The sequence below is a fragment of the Xyrauchen texanus genome, chromosome 3, assembly GCF_025860055.1.
Source record: "Xyrauchen texanus isolate HMW12.3.18 chromosome 3, RBS_HiC_50CHRs, whole genome shotgun sequence".
NCBI classification, from domain to species: Eukaryota; Metazoa; Chordata; class Actinopteri; order Cypriniformes; family Catostomidae; genus Xyrauchen; species Xyrauchen texanus.
Window position 1 is genome coordinate 53,054,395 of NC_068278.1, and position 23,174 is coordinate 53,077,568.

Here is a 23,174-nt window from a genome sequence, read left to right on the forward strand (position 1 = left end):
GGGGCTTGCCCACTGAAATGCACACTCAAAGAGGACAGTTCAGCACCTTGTTCCCATCTCTCTCTCTCTACCACACACTTTTACTTAAGTGTGTGGTACTTTTGTTGTTTTCATATAAAGCTAATCATAAATACTACAGTAAATAATAAGCTAATCATATAATTTTTTTTCTTTTATTAATCATTTTTTACATTTTCAATGTTCACAAAGGGAGGTCAAATTTAGCTAAAGTTTTGGGGACAATTTTGTACCCAATCTATAGGGAAGTACAAACACACAACCACATACACACTTTTATTTTGCATATACTACAACCACCAGTCTTATTTTTATAAAACACTTCTTACTCACTGCATCTCTGTTTCTCTCTTTAAAACAAAATCATGTGTCCTAGTACGCAGATCCTAACACGCTAGCGTCAGGCATAGATTTCTTCACAGAAATCTGACCCTTGTTACATAAGTTTCTTTCTAACACTCTGTTCAAATGGATTTACTGCCAGGCTTAACATAATTTTAGACAATTGCCAAATGCAGCTGGAATATTTAATCCCATCAGTTTAGAAGCAGGCTGTTTGTGTTTATTCATGGTTCCTCAATCAGTTTTTCATTGTTAAGTCATGTTTGAAAAGATGTAATGTTTTATCAAATGAATATTATGGATTCAGTAAGCTGCCTCGACAGGAAATTATTTTATCGCACTAAAGATTTTAGTAAATTTTAGAAAGTAATTTTTTTGTATTTTTTTTAAAATCCTTTCTTCTTAAGGGGCCTGGTTAGTTCAGAGAGTATTGACGCTGACTGCCACCTCTGGAGTCGCAAGTTGGAATCCAGGGCATGCTGACTGACTCCAGCCAGGTCTCCTAAGCAACCAAATTGGCCCGGTTGCTAGGGAGGGTAGAATCACATGGGGTAACCTCCTTGTGGTCGCTATAATGTAGTTCTTGCTCTCGGTGGGTGCGTGGCAAGTTTCGGATGGAGGCCACAGAGAATAGCATGAAGCATCCACAGGCGCTATGTCTCCGCGGAAACGCTCTCAACAAGCCACGTGATAAGATGCGCGGATTGACGGCCTCAGATGTGGAGGCAGCTGAGATTTGTCTTCTGCCACCTGGATTGAGGCGAGTTACTGCGCCACCACGAGGATTTAGAGCACACTGAGAAATGGGCATTCCAAATTGGGGAGAAAAAAGAAAATGTAGAGACTATACAGTAACTAGAAGTCATTTGTAAGTTAGTCACTATAAGCAATTGATATGTTAATTCTATAAGTAAGCCATTAATAAGTTAGTAACTACAGTATACATAAGCCATTAATAAGTTAATAACTACAGTATACGTGAGCCATTCGTAAGCTAGTAACTATAAGTAAGCCATTCATAAGTTAGTAACTACAGTATACATAAGCCATTCGTAAGCTAGTAACTATAAGTAAGCCATTCATAAGTTAGTAACTACAGTATACATAAGCCATTAATAAGTTAGTAACTACAGTATACGTGAGCCATTCGTAAGCTAGTAACTATAAGTAAGCCATTCATAAGTTAGTAACTACAGTATACATAAGCCATTCGTAAGTTAGTAACTATAAGTAAGCCATTCATAAGTTAGTAACTACAGTATACATAAGCCATTAATAAGTTAGTAACTACAGTATACGTGAGCCATTCGTAAGTTAGTAACTACAAGTAAGCCATTCATAAGTTAGTAACTACAGTATACATAAGCCATTCGTAAGTTAGTAACTATAAGTAAGCCATTCATAAGTTAGTAACTACAGTATACATAAGCCATTAATAAGTTAGTAACTACAGTATACATAAGCTATTCGTAAGTTAGTATCTATAAGTAAGCTGTTCATAAGTTAGTAACTACAGTATACATAAGCCATTCAGTAAGTTAGTAACTATAAGTAAGCCGTTCATAAGTTAGTAACTACAGTATACATGAGCCATTCGTAAGTTAGTAACTATAAGTAAGCCATTCATAAGTTAGTAACTACAGTATACATAAGCCATTCGTAAGTTAGTATCTATAAGTAAGCTGTTCATAAGTTAGTAACTACAGTATACATAAGCCATTCGTAAGTTAGTAACTATAAGTAAGCCGTTCATAAGTTAGTAACTACAGTATAAGTGAGCCATTCGTAAGTTAGTAACTATAAGCCGTTCATAAGTTAGTAACTACAGTATACGTAAGCCATTCATAAGTTATTAATTATAAGTAAGCCGTTCATAGGTTAGTAACTACAGAATACGTGAGCCATTCGTATGTTATTAATTATGAGTAAGCCATTCATAAATTTGTAACTACAAGTAAATATTTTTTAAGTTAGTAACTATAAGCAAGCCATTCGTAACCTATTATCTGTAAGTCATTCATATGATAGTAACAAGTAATTCATAAGTTATTAACTATAAGTCATTTGTAAGTTAATATATGTAATTTGTGAGTTAATAACAAAGTATGCCATTCATAAGTTGATTTCCCCGAAAAGTAAACACTTTCAAAACATTGCGCTCTGTTTTTTAAGAATCCAGAAAAGCTAGCTTCTGAAAAAATAGATTTAACCACTGGAGTCGAATGGATTACTTTTAAGCTGCCTTTATGTTATTTTTGGAGCTTCCAAGGTCTGTATATCATTTGTAAGTTAGTCACTATAAGCAATTGATATGTTAATTCTATAAGTAAGCCATTAATAAGTTAGTAACTACAGTATACATAAGCCATTAATAAGTTAATAACTACAGTATACATAAGCCATTCGTAAGCTAGTAACTATAAGTAAGCCATTCATAAGTTAGTAACTACAGTATACATAAGCCATTAATAAGTTAGTAACTACAGTATACGTGAGCCATTCGTAAGCTAGTAACTATAAGTAAGCCATTCATAAGTTAGTAACTACAGTATACATGAGCCATTCGTAAGTTAGTAACTATAAGTAAGCCGTTCATAAGTTAGTAACTACAGTATACGTGAGCCATTCGTAAGCTAGTAACTATAAGTAAGCCGTTCATAAGTTAGTAACTACAGTATACATAAGCTATTTGTAAGTTAGTAACTATAAGAAAGCCGTTCATAAGTTAGTAACTACAGTATACGTGAGCCATTCGTAAGCTAGTAACTATAAGTAAGCCGTTCATAAGTTAGTAACTACAGTATACATAAGCCATTCGTAAGTTAGTAACTATAAGAAAGCCGTTCATAAGTTAGTAACTACAGTATACATAAGCCATTCGTAAGTTAGTAACTATAAGAAAGCCGTTCATAAGTTAGTAACTACAGTATACATAAGCCATTCGTAAGTTAGTAACTATAAGAAAGCCGTTCATAAGTTAGTAACTACAGTATACATAAGCTATTTGTAAGTTAGTAACTATAAGCCGTTCATAAGTTAGTAACTACAGTATACGTGAGCCATTCGTAAGCTAGTAACTATAAGTAAGCCGTTCATAAGTTAGTAACTACAGTATACATAAGCCATTCGTAAGTTAGTAACTATAAGAAAGCCGTTCATAAGTTAGTAACTACAGTATACATAAGCCATTCGTAAGTTAGTAACTATAAGTAAGCCGTTCATAAGTTAGTAACTACAGTATACGTAAGCCATTCATAAGTTATTAATTATAAGTAAGCCGTTCATAGGTTAGTAACTACAGAATACGTGAGCCATTCGTATGTTATTAATTATGAGTAAGCCATTCGTAAATTTGTAACTACAAGTAAATATTTTTTAAGTTAGTAACTATAAGCAAGCCATTCGTAACCTATTATCTATAAGTCATTCATATGATAGTAACAAGTAATTCATAAGTTATTAACTATAAGTCATTTGTAAGTTAATATATGTAATTTGTGAGTTAATAACAAAGTATGCCATTCATAAGTTGATTTCCCCGAAAAGTAAACACTTTCAAAACATTGCGCTCTGTTTTTTAAGAATCCAGAAAAGCTAGCTTCTGAAAAAATAGATTTAACCACTGGAGTCGAATGGATTACTTTTAAGCTGCTTTTATGTTATTTTTGGAGCTTCCAAGGTCTGGTCAGCATTCACTTGCATTGTATGGAGCTACAGAGCTGAGATATTATAAAAATCTTTGTTTGTGTTTAACAGAAGAAAGAAATTCATACACATCTGGGATGACATGAGGATGAATAAATGATTTAAGGTTTGACCTTTAAGGTTTTAAGTGAAATAACCATATTAATGTATGTGATGACTATATAAAAAAAAATCCATTAACTATTGAAAAAACTGAGCTCATCATTTTGATGATTGTGGCCTGTGTATTATTCCCTCTCAGGAGAGCCTGTCAATCAACAAGCACTTTAAAATGACCAAGGATCAGCCTGACTGACTCTCTTACTATCTGTAATCACTCCATTGCATGGAAACAGGCTGTACATTTAAAATGACATTTCAAAACACCCAAATCATACAAAAAACACAGTATGTTCTGAGTCCTATATCATGTCCTATCAACATGCAGGCACAACTGTACAAGTGACCATTCATGTACAGTGGCCTCAAAATGTATTTAGACACTTAAAGGGATAATACGTTTCCAAATACTTTGCAGGGTCACTGTATATACTGTATATAGGCTGTATTTCAAAACCTAGTTAGCTGCCTACCTAGACAGCTTTTTTTTAACAATAAAGTGTTTGAATGAGCTTATGATGCCATAAAATGCTGTCTAGATAGGTAACTGATAAGGTTTTGAGATGCAGCCATTAATGAAACAAGAAGAGAATGGCACACAGCTTAACTGCTATTATGTTAATGTAGAAAAGACAAAGTTTCGACCACTTGAGTCTTCATCAGGCAGTAAAAAACATCAGGTATTGAGGGACTATATATAAATACTCAAACCTGGCAGTGGGTGTGGACAGCAGACAAGCAAACAATTATCCAATGAGTACATGCACAAAGTCAATTATCACATCTAAAACAATAAACAGTGACCTGTAATAGAGATCATACAACACCACCACCACTACAAATCCTAAAAAGCAAATATCTCAGCATCAACAATGCATTACATGCAGCCATTAATGAGCATATTAATATTCCCTTATAAATAAACATTAGCATATCACCCTCTCCTCATTTATAGAAAACACACATTCTGTAATCATCACCTGTATTGTGATATGCTATGATATATCCTGACGAGTGAAGGGCTCATCCGTCAACAAAACTTTATAATTCTTTGTCTTGATGTTCAGCTGTTACACTGCCTAGACAAAACACACATTCGCAGGATAATAACTGTTCATGTACTAGTTTGAGTTTGCTTGTTTGTATGGCTCAAAAAAGCACAAAGCTAATCCGTCTATTATAAATTATGGTTGTGTTATATTCTTCAGGATTTCAGCATGGTGTTAAAGATTTCGTGATGTGGAAAACTGGATTTGTCTTGCAATTTTGCAATTAAATAGTTGTATGTATTATATAGACATACTCTTAACTTTCAAAAATGTCCACCCAGACCATATAGCGAAACTAAATGGTAAAAACAGGTAATTCAGAAATCATGGTTTTGTGTGATTGTGACTAAATAAAAATTTAAATTTTTGGTTGAAAGGTACATTAAAAAAAACGGCTGTTTAATTCTAATTATCAGAGAGAGGGTAGAAAATGGTCATGAAAAGTACATTTAGATACAAGATCTTAACTAACATTATAAGTAAACTTCAAAGGAAAAACTAAATGCTCAAACACATGACCTCTTTATGTTGAGCATAGGTAACTTGGCATGTACTGTATGTATAAACAGTCATGCAGGCCCTTGAAAACATCTTGGACAGCGCTACTCAACACGCAGCACGTGGGACCCATGTGGCCCTTGAGTGCTCATTTGCAGCCTGCGTTATGATATTGTAACGAGTAAAGGATGGGCAAGGAGGAGGCGGGAAACTGCAGAACAGTCATCATAACTTTAATTACATAAATTAAGTTAAACAAACATACAGACACACACACACACACACAGTGATTGCGTGTGTCGCTCTCTCCCTCTATTGATCTAGTGCTCCCGGCTCATCTTTATCCCCCTCCCAGCTGATTACGACAATTCAGCACCAGGCGTAAGTCGTCACAACCTGGCCAAGCCCTCCTCCTCCTCGTCACACTCCTCTGCCGCCCGATTCAGGCCGAGGAGACCTCCGGCATGACGTACTCCCCTCCCTTTCTGGACAGGAGGTGAAAAAGTGGCTCGCCGGTCCCTAGACCCACTGTTGCCTGGTCCTCGGCCAGCAGGGCAGCGGTTCACCACGACGCCAGACGATGGCACTAGACATTGCCTCCTAGCAGACCGCAGCCATCTTTGCTGCTGGTTTGAGTATTTCTGTAACTGCTGATCTCCTGGGATTTTCACGCACAACAGTCTGTAGAATTTACTCCGAATGGTGCCAAAAACATCCAGTGGAGGGCAGTTCTGTTGACGGAAATGCCTTGTTGATGAGAGAGGTCAAAAGAGAATGGCCAGACTGTTTTGAACTGACAAAGTCTACTGTAACTCAGATAATCACTCTGTACAATTGTGGTGAGAAGGATATCATCTCAGAATGCTATTCTGAGATGCAGGTTGGTGCTGTTTTGGCAGCACGAGGGGGACCTACCCAATATTAGGCAGGTGGATTTAATGTAGTGGCTGATCGGTGTATATATAATCATAAACATTAAGACTGCGACCCTCGAAGGCTCTCGCTTTGCATCCCCTGACCTTTCCTAAGTTGAGTAGCTCTGATCTAGAATGTGGTGTATTTTACCTCATTTGAGAAAACATTGCCTGTGACTTTGTTGGCAACAATGTCAGAGTTGTTTGTGAACACTGTGTAGAGCACAGGATAATGGTAATTTCCTAAAGTACAGGAGAGAAAGAGACAGTGAACATGACCTGCAGACCACCTCAATCCATTATCTGTTTTCATTGACACATATTGCTGTAGACACAGGCCAGGTAAGAGGATCAAGAGTGTATGCGCGTGCACACACACACACACACACAAACATATTTACCTTCATTGTTTTTGCTGAAGTTAAGCTTGATGAGGGATTTGGCCTCAAGCTTCTAGAGAGAGAGAGAGAGAGAGAGAGAGAGAAACAGGAAGTTATTAGAGGTTTTCGCCTGAGCTTAGCTCTCAGACAGACCTACATTTTCAATGACAATATAAATACACTGTGTGTATGACTTTTTACAAAAATAATTAATAAATTATTTAGTATAAATTGGCTGATTCATACAGAACCTGTCTAGGCAGTGATGTGACAAGACACTAACTGAGTAGCACTAATTTTAAATGACATCTAGCAAATCCAACATGCTGTGGGGCTAGTATGGTTATTATGGAATGAAAAGGTAAATTCCTGTATCTAATGATTCGTTCTTGAGATAAGAGCAGAAAAAGACTTGTTAAAAGTATATTTCACCCAAAACTGAAAATTCTCTCATCATTTACTCACCCTCATCCCATTCCAGATGTGTATGACTTTCTTTCTTCTGCTGAACACAAACTAAGATTTTTTGAAAAATATCTCAACTTTGTAGGTCCATACAATGCAAATGAATGGTGGCCAGAACTTTGAAGGCCAAAAAGCAGATAAAGGAAACATAAAAGTAATCCATATGACTTCAGTTGTTAAATCCATGTCTTCAGAAGTGATATGATAGGTTTGGTTGGGATTCAGATACATTTCTCCTTTCAGATAAAAGTCCTTTCAATCATGCATTAAACCACTGGAGTCATTTGTATGGATTACATTTGCGCTGCCTTTAAATGCTTTTTAGACCACCATTCACTTGAATTGTGTTGACCTACAGAGGAGAGATATTTTACTAAAAATCTTTGTGTTCAGAAGAAGAAAGTCATACACATCTGGGATGGCATGAGGGTGAGTAAATGATGATAGCATTTTTATTTTGGGGTGAACTATCCTTTAAAAGTGCTGTTATAGTGCATGGTGGTTGGTTTTTTTAACATACAGGGTTCCCATTATTTTCTGACAATTAATTTCCATGACTTTTTCTGTAATTTGTTATTCATTTTATAGAGATTGCACTATTAAAGAGCAATTTATAGCCGTTTAATAATATAGAGTTAAGCCTAACTAGAAAGAACAAAGTTTTCACACACACAATAACCTATATAAACACATTGGTAAATCATAGCACATAAGGGGACATTCAGTCTGCATGCGAGAACAAGTCCTGACATGTTCTAAAGATCTCAGAAACAATCACTCTAACACACACTTAGTCTTTCCTATCACCCCTCGTCAACATCCTACTTAAACTCCTCTCCATCCAGCGAAACAAATCGAACATGCATAGTTCCAACAACAAACTTAACACACAAACAAAGAGGCATGTCAAGATATGAACTCACTCGGATGAAGAACTATGAAGATTAATGGGTGAATAACAGATGACAGCCATGTGTTTAGACAGACAATGAATCTGACCATCAATTCAAAATATTTTTTTAAGCTATTACACAGGAAATGCAAAGCAGTAACATGTTCTAGCAATGGTGTGAAGTAAAACCAAACCTTTTACGACTTTAAGTAAAATGTAAATATGATGGAAAATGAAATCAAAATTATTCTATTAAAGGAATATTCTAGGTTCAATACAGGTTAAGTTCAATCGACAGTATTTGTGCCATAATATTGATTACTACAAAAAATATTCTCTTAAAAAATAAATACAAATCTGTTACAGTGAGGGACTTACAATGGAAGTGAAATGGGGCCAATCAGTAAATGTTAAAATACTCACCTTTTCAAAAGTATAGCCACAAGATGTCAACAATGTTTGTTAACATGATTTTAGTGTGATACATTTGCATAATAACCTTTTCTGTGTAAAGTAACATCCAATTTTTACAACTATGTTGCCATGATAACATAATGCCATAAACCCTAAAGCGAGCATAAAAATGAAAATTTAAACAACTTCACTGCTACTAAAAATACTGTAATACACCAGTTTTAACAGAATAATTCATGTAAGTGCTTTTATAAAATTATAACTTCACATTTCTGACTTTAAAGCCTACCAAAAATTCATCATTATGCCATAAAAACTCTAAATATTCCTTGATTCTGTTAATACAGTTAATGACACCTATTAAAACACCACTGTGATGGCACTATAATTATATAAGGGATCTACAATAAGAATTTTTGTCCAAAATGTAATGAATGGTACAGTAGTCATTTGAAGTGTTCACAATAAGAAGTCCGTGTATCAAATAAGTAACCATTATAAAACGGACTGCTACAACTCTAAATTCTGATTGGATGAGTTGTGGTCAATACTGTTTTAAAATGATTTTAAAATGCACACCTGTGACTGCATATTCTAGATTTATGCATTAATTCATTACATTGCTGGTCAATGGCAAACAGATAATAAACTATATTAATTGGCAGAAGCACTGTTTATTCCAATACATTGGTGTCTTTTATCATAATGCTGTTACTGCCACTTTAGAAAAGTAATAAATAATGTTTCATTACATAACACATTTTGCTTTATTTAATAACAATACAGTTATTAATATTAATGCAGGACAACAAACAAAACAGCCTTGATATGAATATGTGGTGTATACTGTATATGAAACCTACAACACCACTGTACACTATAAATAAATAACCTCACACCAAAGAAACACCCTCACTGTAAACGGTCACACAACTTTCGCTGATGCAAACTGATTATGCATGCAGCATGCACACTCAGAGACCCTATAACTCAAATCCATAAATTCAGAGAGAAGCAGTGTGTGTCCAGTAAACTGATTATACTGCGATTTACACCCTCATCCAGCTCTGGCATACAAATCAACAGAGTTGTACAATGTCTTCATATAGAGCTTCAATAATGACTTCTAGATTAGTGCAGTAATACAGTATTTTCCCTCTATAAGCAACAAATCTATTTTTGCAGCTTCACTACTAATGAAACTCATAACAGCATATGGAAACTGTTTGTCATTGATCCAATAAAATGATAATAAAAAGGCACGCTAGATTTTAGGGTTATTCTAGTTTGAAGAAATGCTATCTCGTGCTATGAAAATCGAAAGAAAAAAATAAGAGCTTATATTTTGCATAACAAACATTATGCCTTTATTAGTTCTATTAGGATTTTTTGCATTGTGACATTATCTTCATGACAATTAAGCATAACAAATACTGTCATGTTTGTATACCTATAATTATACTTTAACAAAACATTAAAAATATATGAGTTACATTTTAAATAACATTTGTAAAGTAATTTGTAGATTTTCTCGCATTATATTAGGCTACTGATCACTGGGAAACAGGATCCCAAAATTGTATACGGTTATAATGTAACATCACAATGCAAAAACTTACTTAGTTTCCTTTATGTTAAATATACTATAAAAACACACTTTTCTTTTGATTTTGGAGTGCAATATGATCTAGCCCTTTCTCAAAAGTTTAATGTCCCTTTAAGGTACATGTTAAAACATCATCTGCATGGGGCTGAGAGACCTTCTAATAGCCACTTATAGAATTTAGTTTCTTCTAAAATTCACAGCAGGGCTCTTTACAGCACGAGAGTAACCAGACATACCAGTTTGTAGCTTTGGATACAGATACCATCGCAGTTCATGATGTTGCGGTTTACTTTGTATCAATGTTTGCCTTTCCGGGAGCACTGACCTTCTCCTCAAGTGGAGTCTGATGCCCTCTAGTGGCCAAAAAGAACGTTCCATGTTCAATTTCCAACACTTGCAGCTTTGTTGATTTTCACACAAAAAATGTTTTGACCCATCCCACCTTTAGCAAAAAAATAAAATAAAAGCAGCAAAAATTGCGGTTATAGTAAGGCACTTACAATGGAAGTGAATGGGGCCAGTCTATAAACACAAATAGTCATCAAATACATATAGTTTCAAAAGTATAGCCACAAGATGTAAACATTATATGTGCTAACATGATTTTAGTGTAAAAACATGTATAATGTTTGTCTAGTGGCTATACCTTTAATATATGGATGGGCCCCATTCACTTCCATTGCTAGAACCTCATTGTAAACATTTTTTTATAAATGGGTGCAAGTCCAAATAATTTGTGGTAATCAAAATAATGCCACAAATGCTGCTGATTGAGTTCGGCACTGAATCAGCGGCAGAGCAAGATAAAAGGCAGCCGGAGACGTTGGTTCGGGAGAGAGAGGCGCGCACGCAGATGCACACATTTGTGTCTGTGTTTGTTTGTTTTATGTTGAGTTTTATCTTTAAACTTTATGTTTACTGTTCAACCAGTTCCCACCTCCTCCTTGCCGGTCCCTTACCTGTTACACTGGTGCCAAATCCCAGGAAGGAGGATGGACGTGCTGTTGTGTAATGTCCTCACCTCTGCCATCCGCCAGGGGAGCAGCCGTGGCCATCAACTTGGGGTCAGAGGGGTCACTGACAGAACAGCCTGAAGGACAGCGTCTCCTCTCCAGAGATGAGGGGGGAGTTAGACAGACCAGTGGCGCCCCGGACTGAATCGGGCAGGGGAGGAGTGTGACGAGGAGGAAAACATGGCCGGGCGCTGAATCAGCGGGAGAACGAGATAAAGGGCATCCGGAGATGCCAGTTTGAGAGATGCACGCGGCCGCGCTGCATGTTTGTTTATGTTGGTTTTAAGTTGAGTTTGGCATTAAAACTTTGTTTACTGTTCAGCAGGTTTCAGCCTCCCCGTTGTCCGTCCCTTACCTGTTACACTTGTATTTAAACCAGAACAATCCTTTAATTCATGCTTTGTGGTTTTATTAGGAGAGACACAGAACTTCAAGGTGATGTGTGTAGTTTTTTATATGTTAAAAATCTTTCTTGTGTCCTTCTTTAATATGCAACTATTAGTACGCCAAAAGTAGGATGATTTCATCTAAACGTTAAACACTTTGTCACTTTTGATAATTTGAACAGCTTGTCCAGCTCAACACTGCAATATTGGCTCAACCAATGGTGCGTTTGGAGCAGGACAATCTGTTGTACTACCAATGGAAGATGGGGAGTTTTCTGGAATCTGTTTTATTCCAGTGATTATTATTTCCATTACGTTTAGGTGACACAAGTGGTGCAGAAATTACACTCTTCAGCTTTAACCTCAAAGACTTTACAAAGTCTAATAAAGGCTGGGTGATATGGCAAAACATTATTATAATTTTTTTTTCAAACTTAAGGACGAATCATGATTTGATTTTTCAACTTTTAAATGTACTCAACTTAAAATCTCCAACATGATGCAAATAACATTTACTTTATTAGAATGCAAGGCAATCTGGTTAGAGAAATCAAAGTTCTTTTCATTATAGTTGTGCAGGAAAAATGCACAAAAGAACTGCACCACACAAGAAACTGTCAACATAGTGTAAATGTAAAATAAATTAAAACCTAAAAATAAATCCAGATGTTGAGAAATTATATTTTAAAATAAGAAAACTGCTAAATACTTCTTAGCCAATGTAGGTATTAATTTTTATCTAAACCAAGTCTATCTGGAATTTTATTTAGAAAATACTCATTGTAAGTAAAACAATTTGTATGTATAATCATAAACCGCTGCCGATAGAGTTAAGAGCACGTGGCGCCCTCTAACGGTACACACTGAGTAGAGAAGCAATATGAAATTATTTATCATTACAATGCAACTCGCAACATTTGTCAAAATGATTGCTGGTCAAACATTGGCTATAGATGCAGTACACTTGAAACACGTAACAGAACAAAGCAATACTTCATGATCTATCTTAATCATAATGGTAAAAAAAAAAATTTTATTAATTAAAGAGCGGTGGATGTTTTATTCTCCCATTTATAGCCTATCCATATTATTTTATATGAATTACCAGTTACTGTCACATAACTAACGCTTTATTTTGGGTATTTAAAAAAAATTAAATAAATTGAAATATCCAAAACGCTGAGGCTAGTTATGGTCTGATTGAGCCGGTGTATACATGCATGATGGACAAGGTTGAGCTACAATCACAATCTACAATCGCACTGGAAATGTTGCCAGCTTTTATTATCAGTCTTTATGTTGTTAACATGTTGCTTTCATTTGGAGCGCCCACACATGCACAGCTGATCAGATTGGTTGAAGCATCGAGTCAAGCAATATGAAAATGTTTTCTCTTCCTTATTCAGCCTTTGGTGGACCTATGGTGTTACTATAGCGTTGGCTAATATTTTTATGCAAAACCTTGATTCCTCAATTAAAAAAATAAATAAATAAGTGTCAAAACGTAAATTCTACTTAATCGAAAAAATAAATCACCCAGCCTTAAGTTTAATTGTCACTGTCAATTGGAAATAAGTTGCATGCTAGAATAAATTAAATACCTCTCCAGTTATGGGGTTGGTACCAAACTTCTTAATCCAAGGCACTATGCTCCTAAAAAGAGAAATGAAAAGTGTGCATAGTTTCTCTGGTGTCTTTTGTGCCACATCATATACAGCAATAATGAACACCAGCTACTACTGCATCACTGATGCACCACCGTACTGTGATGAACAGCTTAACAAAAAAAGCATATTTTGCCATAGTTTTGTTATATTAGTAGTTTTGTTTTGTAGTTTGCCACACTCTATTAATGGTAAATGTGATATACCTACATTAAGTCAAAAACCACTCCATCAACTGTGCACATAGGATACTCAAATGACTGAAGTGACAAACTATGAAAGGGACAAAAGACTACATTAAAAGACAAAAGACTACATAAAAAACAACACCCACACTGTCCAATCTATAGAAACTCATACAGATACGATCAAAGTGCTGTTGTCTAAAATTGGCTTGAGGGATTTCTAAAAGCAAGATGGATAGAGGAATAGATAAATACATACTTGATTGATGCCAGGGGGATTCAGGTGCACAAATAAATGTAAGATTATTCATACAAAGGGCAATAAATTATATAATACAAGACAGAACCGGAGATCCAATATCATTATACAGTAATAAAGTTGTTTGGTCAGGGAAAGATCTCGACATTTGTGAAATTTGGAACAAGTGCCAATTTTAGATGTATAATAGATATACAGTGGCCCCCCAAAAATGTGGTCACTTGAGCATAAAAATGAATGTCATTGCTGCATCCGATAACAAAATATCAAACCAAATGGCATCTGCAAATAAACAATGCAAGTCATTTTTCTAAGAACTAACTTTTCTAACTGGTCCCACTCCAAAAGTCACTTTTAGTGCATTTATGAAGTCAGTTCCTCTAAAGTTCACACAGATGTCCTAGCATCACATTACCTATGTAGACATTACACAATTGAAATGTTTCATATTCAAATACTTTTTGGGGGTCACTGTAGTTTAATGCATCTAAACCGATGTAAATACTTGATTTCTTCCCTCCATAAAACTGAGTGTATTCTGCACAAGAAATGTACATGAAACAGACAGATAAAATGAAAATAGTTAAAGATACAGTTAGTTTGAATCTATTGAAGGATCAAGCTGACATTAAATTATATATTAAATACGTAGAACCCGAGATTAATCAAACGGAAACGTACCGAATTCCACAAATACATAATACAACATATAATATTGGTATAATTGCAGGTTACAAATTAAAAGCCTCAAAAATGCAATAAAACTGGTATTTAGCTAAGACAAAACTACTATCAACCTCTGATAATTAAAAACATAATATAATTTTTTATCTCGCTTGTAGTCAGTAAACATAATAAAACATAATGCTCGGAACTGAAAACATAGTCGCGTGATATTCCATTTCAACATACATCTTATCCTATTGATGCTGCATTTTCACAATTGTTGTGGACGATACGGTAGTAACAATATAAACGAAAAAAGTTTTTAAATGTATAAACAAAAACAAAACTACTGCGACTAATAAAACACACTTCCGGTCCGTATACGGCACAACAGAGAAATGTGTCCGGTGAGAAACGACGGTAAGACTTTTTGACCTCTTCGCATTCGTCTTGTAGTGGTGCCTGAAATGTACAACTTTGGAAGCACAAATTAAATTATGATGTCTATTTCGAGTGATGGATTTGAAATAACAATTGCATTTTTGGTCTGAACAGTGCTTCAGTTTCAAGTTAATACTAAATATAAATATATTTTTAATAATAAGTAATATACAGTTACAGTATGTATAAATTAATGATACCAGTCTTTCAACACAGTACCGATAATACCAAATAACTTCTCAAATCAGTACCCATGCATTGTCTTGGTGTCAATAGAGTGAATGGTCAAAATGTGAGATATTAGTAACTGTGTTGAGAGTTGGTCCATCCTGATTCAGTAAATAAAAAATATTAAGATATACAACCCTGAAAACAATAAGTAATATATACAAATGTGCCAGAGATTTGCAAACTTTGTCACGAGCCAGGTCATTTGCGTTTTTTGCTAAACCTTGCAAATTTCGGCAAATCTAGCAATAATTATAAGCACCCATTTTAGCCTGTTTACAGCCTACTATCTTCTAAACTAACTAAGCTGGCCTAGGGACAAAAATAGTCTTTTTCAAATCACGTTTTTAAGAACTTGCGTGCAACTTCTGATCTTTGGGCCTCATTCATGAAACTTTTGTAAGTATATATGAGTAAATTGGGAGTAATTTGCATTAAAAATAATTATCAAAAACTTTCCTCCAGATTCACTCAGGAATTGTTAGTAAAACGCGTTTATATTAGTAGGTGTGTCCCAAAAATGCAACAAAAAGAAGTGTATTATTATTATTATTATTATTTAATTATGTTTTTTTTTTCTGGTTTTTTTATTTATTTATTTTTCTTCAATTGTTATTGCCTTTTTGTATATGCAATTCTAAATGTACAATAATTGTACCGTAATATGTATGGCCCAAACCTCGTTATATAAATAATCACATCAATATATTATTCCAAGGTTGTCCAGTTGCCAGATCTTGTATGAAATGCATCCTACTCACACAATCGACACATACAAATTTTAACCAATTTGTGACCTCAACCTGGCAACCTACAACCCAGTTGCGCTGTTGATATCTGCGCAGGTAGTAGACGCGGGAAGTTGAATCAAGCATCATTGGTAGAAAAATTACGTTACATTAAATCACAACGGCACAAGCCGTTTTTAGCCTGCCTCTATCAGGCAAACCGCCATGACTATATTTTGCTAAATTAAATGAAATAATGAAGAAATTAGTAACTTTTAACTTTAACATAAATTTGTAAAGAAAAAAAAGCGTTTTGTTGTTTTCCTTTCTTAAAAACATACTTAATTATACTTATAATAATATTTAAAAAATGTTTCTTTAATGCCCGTGTTAATCATGCTTTCACGCTATGATGTTCGGGGAATGCCTGCAAACCGTGTGTCAGCAAGTACAGTGTTCATCGAAGCAACACTTGCAGACATTGCTGATTGGGCTGCCCTGATCAACCTTCAAATGCCAAAGAAAACTACTTTATATGCACTGCAGTCATTTTACATCATTAATACTACATAAAAAGAACAACAGACAACCATGCTTGATCAATTGCGTATGCAAAATGTACTCCAGAAGTGAGTGCCTTTGGGATGGAAGATCAGACAGGTAATTACATATGTAATCATATTGTAGATATCACAAAACGGAAAAACAAAAAGGGTTCTAACAGTAGTGGTTTACTCCTTACAGTCCAAGATTCTGTGCCAAATATAACATGCAGTTTGCTTGATGATACGACCAATAAAATAGTCCACTTTGAGTTGGTGCAGGTCAGTGTGCATGCAAATAATGTAATAATGTTATGGGTGTGCATATTTGAAATACTGTTTTTTTTATTTTCTCTTTTAACAATAAACAGAGTAAAGTCTTGTAGTAGCTGAGAATGTAATGTACATAATCGTTTATGCTACACATTATAGCATGTTACTAAAGAGGTAACTAGAGTCTTTTTAATTCATTCACTAAAAAGATTCAGTTTTGTTAAATGATTTTTCAGTGACTATTTTTGTGAATCACACCTTAGCCAGTATATAGTTTTTAGTAAGTTATTAAACCATTAACTAAACACAGAGTTGCTCACGACCGAAACTAATTTAAATAGACTTCTTTAAAATTTGCGTGTCTATAAATCTACTGGAAAAGATACAATGAAAGTGAAAGGTGAATGAGGCTGACGATCATTTTTAATTTCTGGGTTAACTTTAAGGCAAAAACTCCATGTTACCACTGTGTACAGTGTAGTGTACATAGTCCCTCTTAAAAATACATGATATAGGACTCACTCTTGTAAGCAGAAGTGGACTTCTGGGGCAGACAGGATGTACAGTAGAATCATACAGGTGGTCAAGAGTGCTCCCAGGATTAGTCCATTACAGATGGACTGCCATTGCCTAACTTGCTTTCCAACCATCATCGCTGCTTGGTTGGAACCTGAAAGAAAATCCTGAAACAAAAAGAAATAACCTTAAATAAAGAGTTAATAATATTGAATATTTTTTTAATATTGATTTTGAATTATATAAAATTTGTCATTCCATTTGAGTTCAGTTTTCATTAGTTTTCACACTTTTTTTTAAGTTTCATTTTAATAAGTTTTTATTTTAGTTGTAGTATTTAATTTTTGCCAAAGCTAAAGTGAATACTGGTATCATTTAATGTCATTTAATTTCTCAGGGCAGTCTTTTGTTACCTTTTATCTTAATATTGAATGGCATTTTAATGTTTAAGGTGGATTTGTGTTTAATTGAATAATATATGTGTATAACAAACCTAAACTAAAATTAATTCAAGGTCATTTTTATTTTATTTTGGAGTTATGAAAAGGTGTTTTAGTTTAATTTCAGTTTTTCCAATCGTGTCAGTTATTATTATAATTTCAGTTAACGAAAATGTTTCCACTTAGTTTTCGTTTCAGTTTTTGTTAACAATAATAACATTGATCCACACTGCTTTTCACAATGATATAAAAAATTATAATTTTTTGTTCCACGGAAGAAAGGTTGGAGAAAGCACATATTACGGTGAGTAAATAATTACAGAATTTTCATTTTCAAATGTTTCTTTAAAATGAATGTATTTTTACCGATGTGTGGCCCACAATCACTTTAAAAAAAAAAAAAAAAAAATGTTTCTTGTATTTAATTGCATTCAAAATGTGCTGTGCTCTGCATTGTGCTTATGTATGCAGTCCTTTAGAGCTTTTAGCATTTGATTATCTGCCAAAAATTATTTGATATGTGGCATTTCTTGCATGTTGAGAGATTTGTCACCATTTTCTCCAGTGCCCAATTATTTACAGTATAACACTGCAGCACACTCAATTTCTTTTCTCCCATGAGTTCAGCCATGCAATCTACATCTGCTCAAAGCATTATGTAGAGATTTGCAGTGACATTCCAGGTAATGAAGCTATGAAACTTGTGACTTAATTTTAAATCTCATATTATTAGTGATGATGGTGCATATGTTCATAAATACTGGATCATCAGTTCTGCTCTATTTTATTTCTGACCTTCGAAGTTTGTTTTTACTGTTCAATAAAGTTCTATATGTTAACTTTAGTTAATGCATTAGATGTCCTGAATTTACAATGAAAAACAGTATTTATTAATCTTGCTTAGTGTTCATTTGTAGACTCGCGGGCCAATTTGTTTCAGTACATCTACTTATACATGCGATTATCTGTTCAGCCAATCATATGGCAGCAGTGTAATGTATAAAATCATGCAAATACGGGTCAGGAGCTTCAGTTAAAGTTCACATAAACTATCAGAATGGAAACAATCATTCACCCTATGCCCACAGACTCCTCTCTCTCTGTACACCTGATGATTTTGAAGTTCCCGCCTCTTTTCACCTCAATGGCGGATTTAGGCATGGGCGACATGGGCAGCCACCCAGGGTGGCATCTTGCTGGGGCGTTACAAGGTGCTTGGCGGGAAAGCACGGACCCCCCTTCAGCACCCCCTGGAGAGAGCTATTGAGAATAGATTGCTGGTTTGAAGGAAAGTTGATAGAGGAAGCTCAATGGAGTTCATAGCAGGAGAGAGAACAACATTTCTGGTGGCTGTTCACAAAGTTCCAAACGTGGCAAACTTGCTTAGATTTCCATATCCAAGTATAAAAATTCAGGCTTGGGGTTAGGTTTGAATCAGAGTTGTGCATCGTTCAGAATTGAAATGAGAACAACTTTTAAATCCTGATTTAATCTTTGAATTTGGGTGGCTGTTATAAGCTCAAATTGGCCCTACATGACAAAGTACATCTCAAAAGACACAATTGCCCCTAAACAAAAAGATCTTATATAAATAAACAACCCTGTTACTAATTTTCAACTGTAACATTTAGCCAATCATGTATGGTATTTTTTTTTTTTTTAGAATGTTTGGGGATGAAAGGTTGACATTAATTTGCAGTAAACCTGTGTTAAAGGTATCATGAAATGCCTTGAAGTTCACTTATAATATTAGTCATGTATTTGTAAAGCATTCTCACCCTCTGTCAGAAAAGCTCTGTTTTGGTGCTGCTTCTCCTTTAAGTCTTGACAGTACACGCCCACTGTTATGATTGCCTCTCTGTTCTCTACCATTGCTATCTCACTGCTCACCACTACTGGGCAGACTACGGAAGTGATTACAGGTAAATTAGGCATTGATGTGTTGGTGGCTGTGGCTCAGTTGGTAGAGCGGGTCGGCTGCCAATCGCAGGGTTGGTGATTCGATTCCCGGCCCACACGACTCCACATGCCGAAGTGTCCTTGGGCAAGACACTGAACCCCAAGTTGCTCCCAATGGCAGGCTAGTGCCTTGCATGGCAGCTCAGCTGCTATTGGTGTATGAATGTGTGATTGGGACAGTGTCAAGCACTTTGATAACCTCTAAGGTTATCCCGCTATATAAGTGCAGACAATTTACCATTTTTGCAGTGAGGAGGAAGTTTTAAGTTCTGAAACTTACAGTATGTTTTTATAGTACAATGACATCTTATATGTCAAAAGATCAAGGAAATTTGATTCCTCATATCAAGACCACTTACAAGTATTAAAGGGGTCAAATGACCCTCAGAAAGCTATTATTAAAATACAATGAATAACAAAACTACTGAAAGTTTACTATTTTATATTTTTCAGTATGAATTAAACGTCAACTTGTTATCGTACATTGAACAAATGGTGTCTTTCTAGAAACATTAGATACATAAAATTAATCAATGCTTGAAATGAATTGCACTTTAATTCATACAGTGCATCCAGAAAGTATACACAGGGCTTCACTTTTTCCACATTTTGTTATGTCACAGCCTTATTCCAAAATGGATTAAATTAATTATTTTCCCTCAAAATTCTACAAGAACCCAATGGTCACTCTGACAGAGCTCCAACATTTCTCCGTGGAGAGAGAACCTTCCAGAAGAACAACCATCTCTGCAGCACTCCACCAATCAGGCCTGTATGGTAGATTGGCCAGACAGAAGACACTCATTAGTAAAAGGCACATTACAGCCCACCTGGAGTTTGCCAGAAGGCATCTGAAGGACTCTCAGACCATCAGAAAGAAAATGATCTGGTCTGATGAAACAAAGATTGAACTCTTTGGCCTGAATGGCAAGCGTCATGTCTGGAGGAAACCAGGCACCGCTCATCACCTGGCCAATAGCATCCCTACAGTGAAGCATGGAGGTGGGAGCATCATGCTGTGGGGATGTTTTTCAGCAGCAGGAACTGGGAGACTAGTCAGGATCGAGGGAAAGATGAATGCAGCAATGTACAGAGACATCCTTGATGAAAACCTGCTCCAGAGTGCTCTGACCTCAGACTGGGGCAAAGGTTCATCTTCCAACAGGACAAAGACCCGAAGCACACAGCAAAGATAACAAAGGAGTGGCTATGGGACAACTCTGTGAATGTCCTTGAGTGGCCCAGCCAGAGCCCAGACTTGAACATCTCTGGAGAGATCTTAAAATGGCTGTGCACCAACTCTCCCCCATCCAACCTGATGGAGCTTGAGAGGTCCTGCAAAGACGAATGGGAGAAACTGCCCAAAAATAAGTGTGCCAAGCTTGTAGCATCATACACAAAAATACTTGAGGCTGTAATTGGTGCCAAAGGTGCTTGTACATAAGTATTCACAGCCTTTGCTCAATACTTTGTTGAGCAAAGGCTGTGAACACTTATGTACATGTGATTTTTTTCAATTTTTATTTTTAATAAATTTGCAAAGATTTAAATAAAAATTTTCACGTTGTCATTATGGGGTATTGTTTGTAGAATTTTTAGTAAAATAATGAATCTAATCTATTTTAGAATAAGGCAGTAACATAAAATGTAGAAAAAGTGAAGCGCTGTGAGTACTTTCCGGATGCACTGTATTAATCCAATTCCAGTTCAACATCCTTTGGGGAGTGGTAAATTCTATTAAAATTACCCATGAATCAAATTATCATAACACGTGTTTTGGGTTCAATACAAGTAAAGCTCAATCGATAGCATTTGTGGCATAATATTGATTACCACAAAAATCTATTTTGAATTGCCCCTCCTTTTCATATATGTATATATATATAAAAAGGCTAAATTCTGGATTACAGTTAAACCACTAATAATGGAAGTGAATGGGGCCAATTTTTGAATGCAAAAATACTTTTTTAAAAGTATAGGCACAAGACAAACAATTTGCATGTAATCATGATTTTAGTGTGATAAAATCACTTAAGAGTGTTGACGATGTAGTATCAGCAAAACCTAACCTCTAAAATGACTGTAAGAATGTAAATTTAAACAACTTACTGCTATGAATTTTAACTCATAAGCTTCACATTTCTGCCTTTAAACCCATGCTACAAATGCTATCAACTTGTATTGAACCTAGAATACATTTAACCCTAAAATGGTTGTCTGGTTTCAGCTGGTCTGTTTACTGGTTTTTAGAGGGGTTTTGGTACTTTTCAGCTGGTCAGGCTGGGATACTGGCTGCTCGACTAGCTAAACTATAGACTAGATAAACATATATATGGAGCACCAGTTTGCCCAGGATGGCAGACCAGCAAAAAAGCTTAAGCAGCAGGTGTGACAGCTTAAATTCAACTTTAAAAGTGCATTTTCATAATCTGTGGACTCCTTTTCCTCACTCAAACTCCATGGCAAATTCACACAGAAAAAACAACAACAAAATGAACAATATTTTAGTTATCTTCCTCTGTTTATTAGAAATATGTCAAAGTTTAGATTTTTTTTTAACATAGACAAGAAATGCAGAGTGAAATGTTCGTAAGTTTATGAAAGCTAGTTTTTCATAAGTAAAATTACGTGTTGAGAGAATCATGTACAATCCTCTTTAAATGAGTTTGAGCTGAAATATGAGGAAACACTCCTGAATGGTTATTAACAGAGTCTCTTGACAGAACAAAAGCCATTTCAATACATATAAAAACCAGTCCGGTCCTTCAAGACTTCGTCTTTTTCTTCTTTTTGTCCACTTTGCTGGCTTCATCATGAGCTTTCCTCTTAGCTGCTAGTTTGTTCGCCTGTTGGAAGGTGTGAAGGTGCATTAGATTAATGAACAATGAAGTCTATCAAGGTTAATGGAGCTTAAATAATGAGCCAAACGTGGGTCAAGTACCCTTAAAAGGGCATTGATAGCCGTTAAATAAGTACAGTGTTAATTCAATGCACCAGGTTAGACACTACGGGCAGCATAGGGGGTCCATGTTTTAATGATGTATTCAATATGTACAAAGACAATAAAATCACTTTTATTGTTGATGAAACCAGATTTTAAAACAACTTTATACATAAATGCAGGTCATTCAAAAGGATTCACATGATATTTCTTATTTCTTCAGAAAGCCGTTTTTAAAAAGGTACCTACCTCTCTGATGTTTCTTTTCTTGCCAAACATGATCTTGTCATACAGGTATTTCTCTTTTTTCTTCATCATCATAATGGCAAGTCTCTTCTCCTCTGCTTTCTCCTCTTCTGCTACTCTCATGCGGTTCTCTGATTTAACTTTACCAGGGGTCACCTTTACTGGCAAGCTCTGAGGGAGAACCAGCACATGACATCATTGTACACAAATCTACATTTTTCTCTTCATGCAAGATCAAAAACACTTATATAAACACTCAAAACTCATAGTCCTCCAAACAAGTTTTTTCATTTTCCATATGAATC

General features: G+C 35.3%; 2 protein-coding genes across 2 annotated transcripts in view; both read right to left on the minus strand.

Moving 5' to 3' along the window:
- The window catches only part of ppil2 (peptidylprolyl isomerase (cyclophilin)-like 2), a 59,207-nt gene extending 40,314 nt beyond the window's left edge, over positions 1 to 18,893 (minus strand). Inside the window, 10 exon segments of the mRNA XM_052100057.1 lie at positions 5,129 to 5,243; positions 6,777 to 6,868; positions 7,027 to 7,078; positions 13,383 to 13,434; positions 13,656 to 13,737; positions 13,812 to 13,850; positions 14,395 to 14,433; positions 14,791 to 15,017; positions 17,290 to 17,437; positions 18,830 to 18,893. Of these exon segments, the coding sequence (XP_051956017.1) occupies positions 5,129 to 5,243; positions 6,777 to 6,868; positions 7,027 to 7,078; positions 13,383 to 13,434; positions 13,656 to 13,737; positions 13,812 to 13,850; positions 14,395 to 14,433; positions 14,791 to 15,017; positions 17,290 to 17,437; positions 18,830 to 18,893 (910 nt within the window).
- A 3,302-nt stretch (positions 18,894 to 22,195) lies between these two features.
- The window catches only part of pes (pescadillo), a 29,396-nt gene continuing 28,417 nt past the window's right edge, over positions 22,196 to 23,174 (minus strand). The window contains exons 14-15 of the mRNA XM_052097848.1: positions 22,873 to 23,040; positions 22,196 to 22,528 (exon numbers count right to left, since the gene is read on the minus strand). Of these exons, the coding sequence (XP_051953808.1) occupies positions 22,448 to 22,528; positions 22,873 to 23,040 (249 nt within the window). The 3' untranslated portion in view covers positions 22,196 to 22,447. The remainder of the gene's footprint in view (positions 22,529 to 22,872; positions 23,041 to 23,174) is intronic.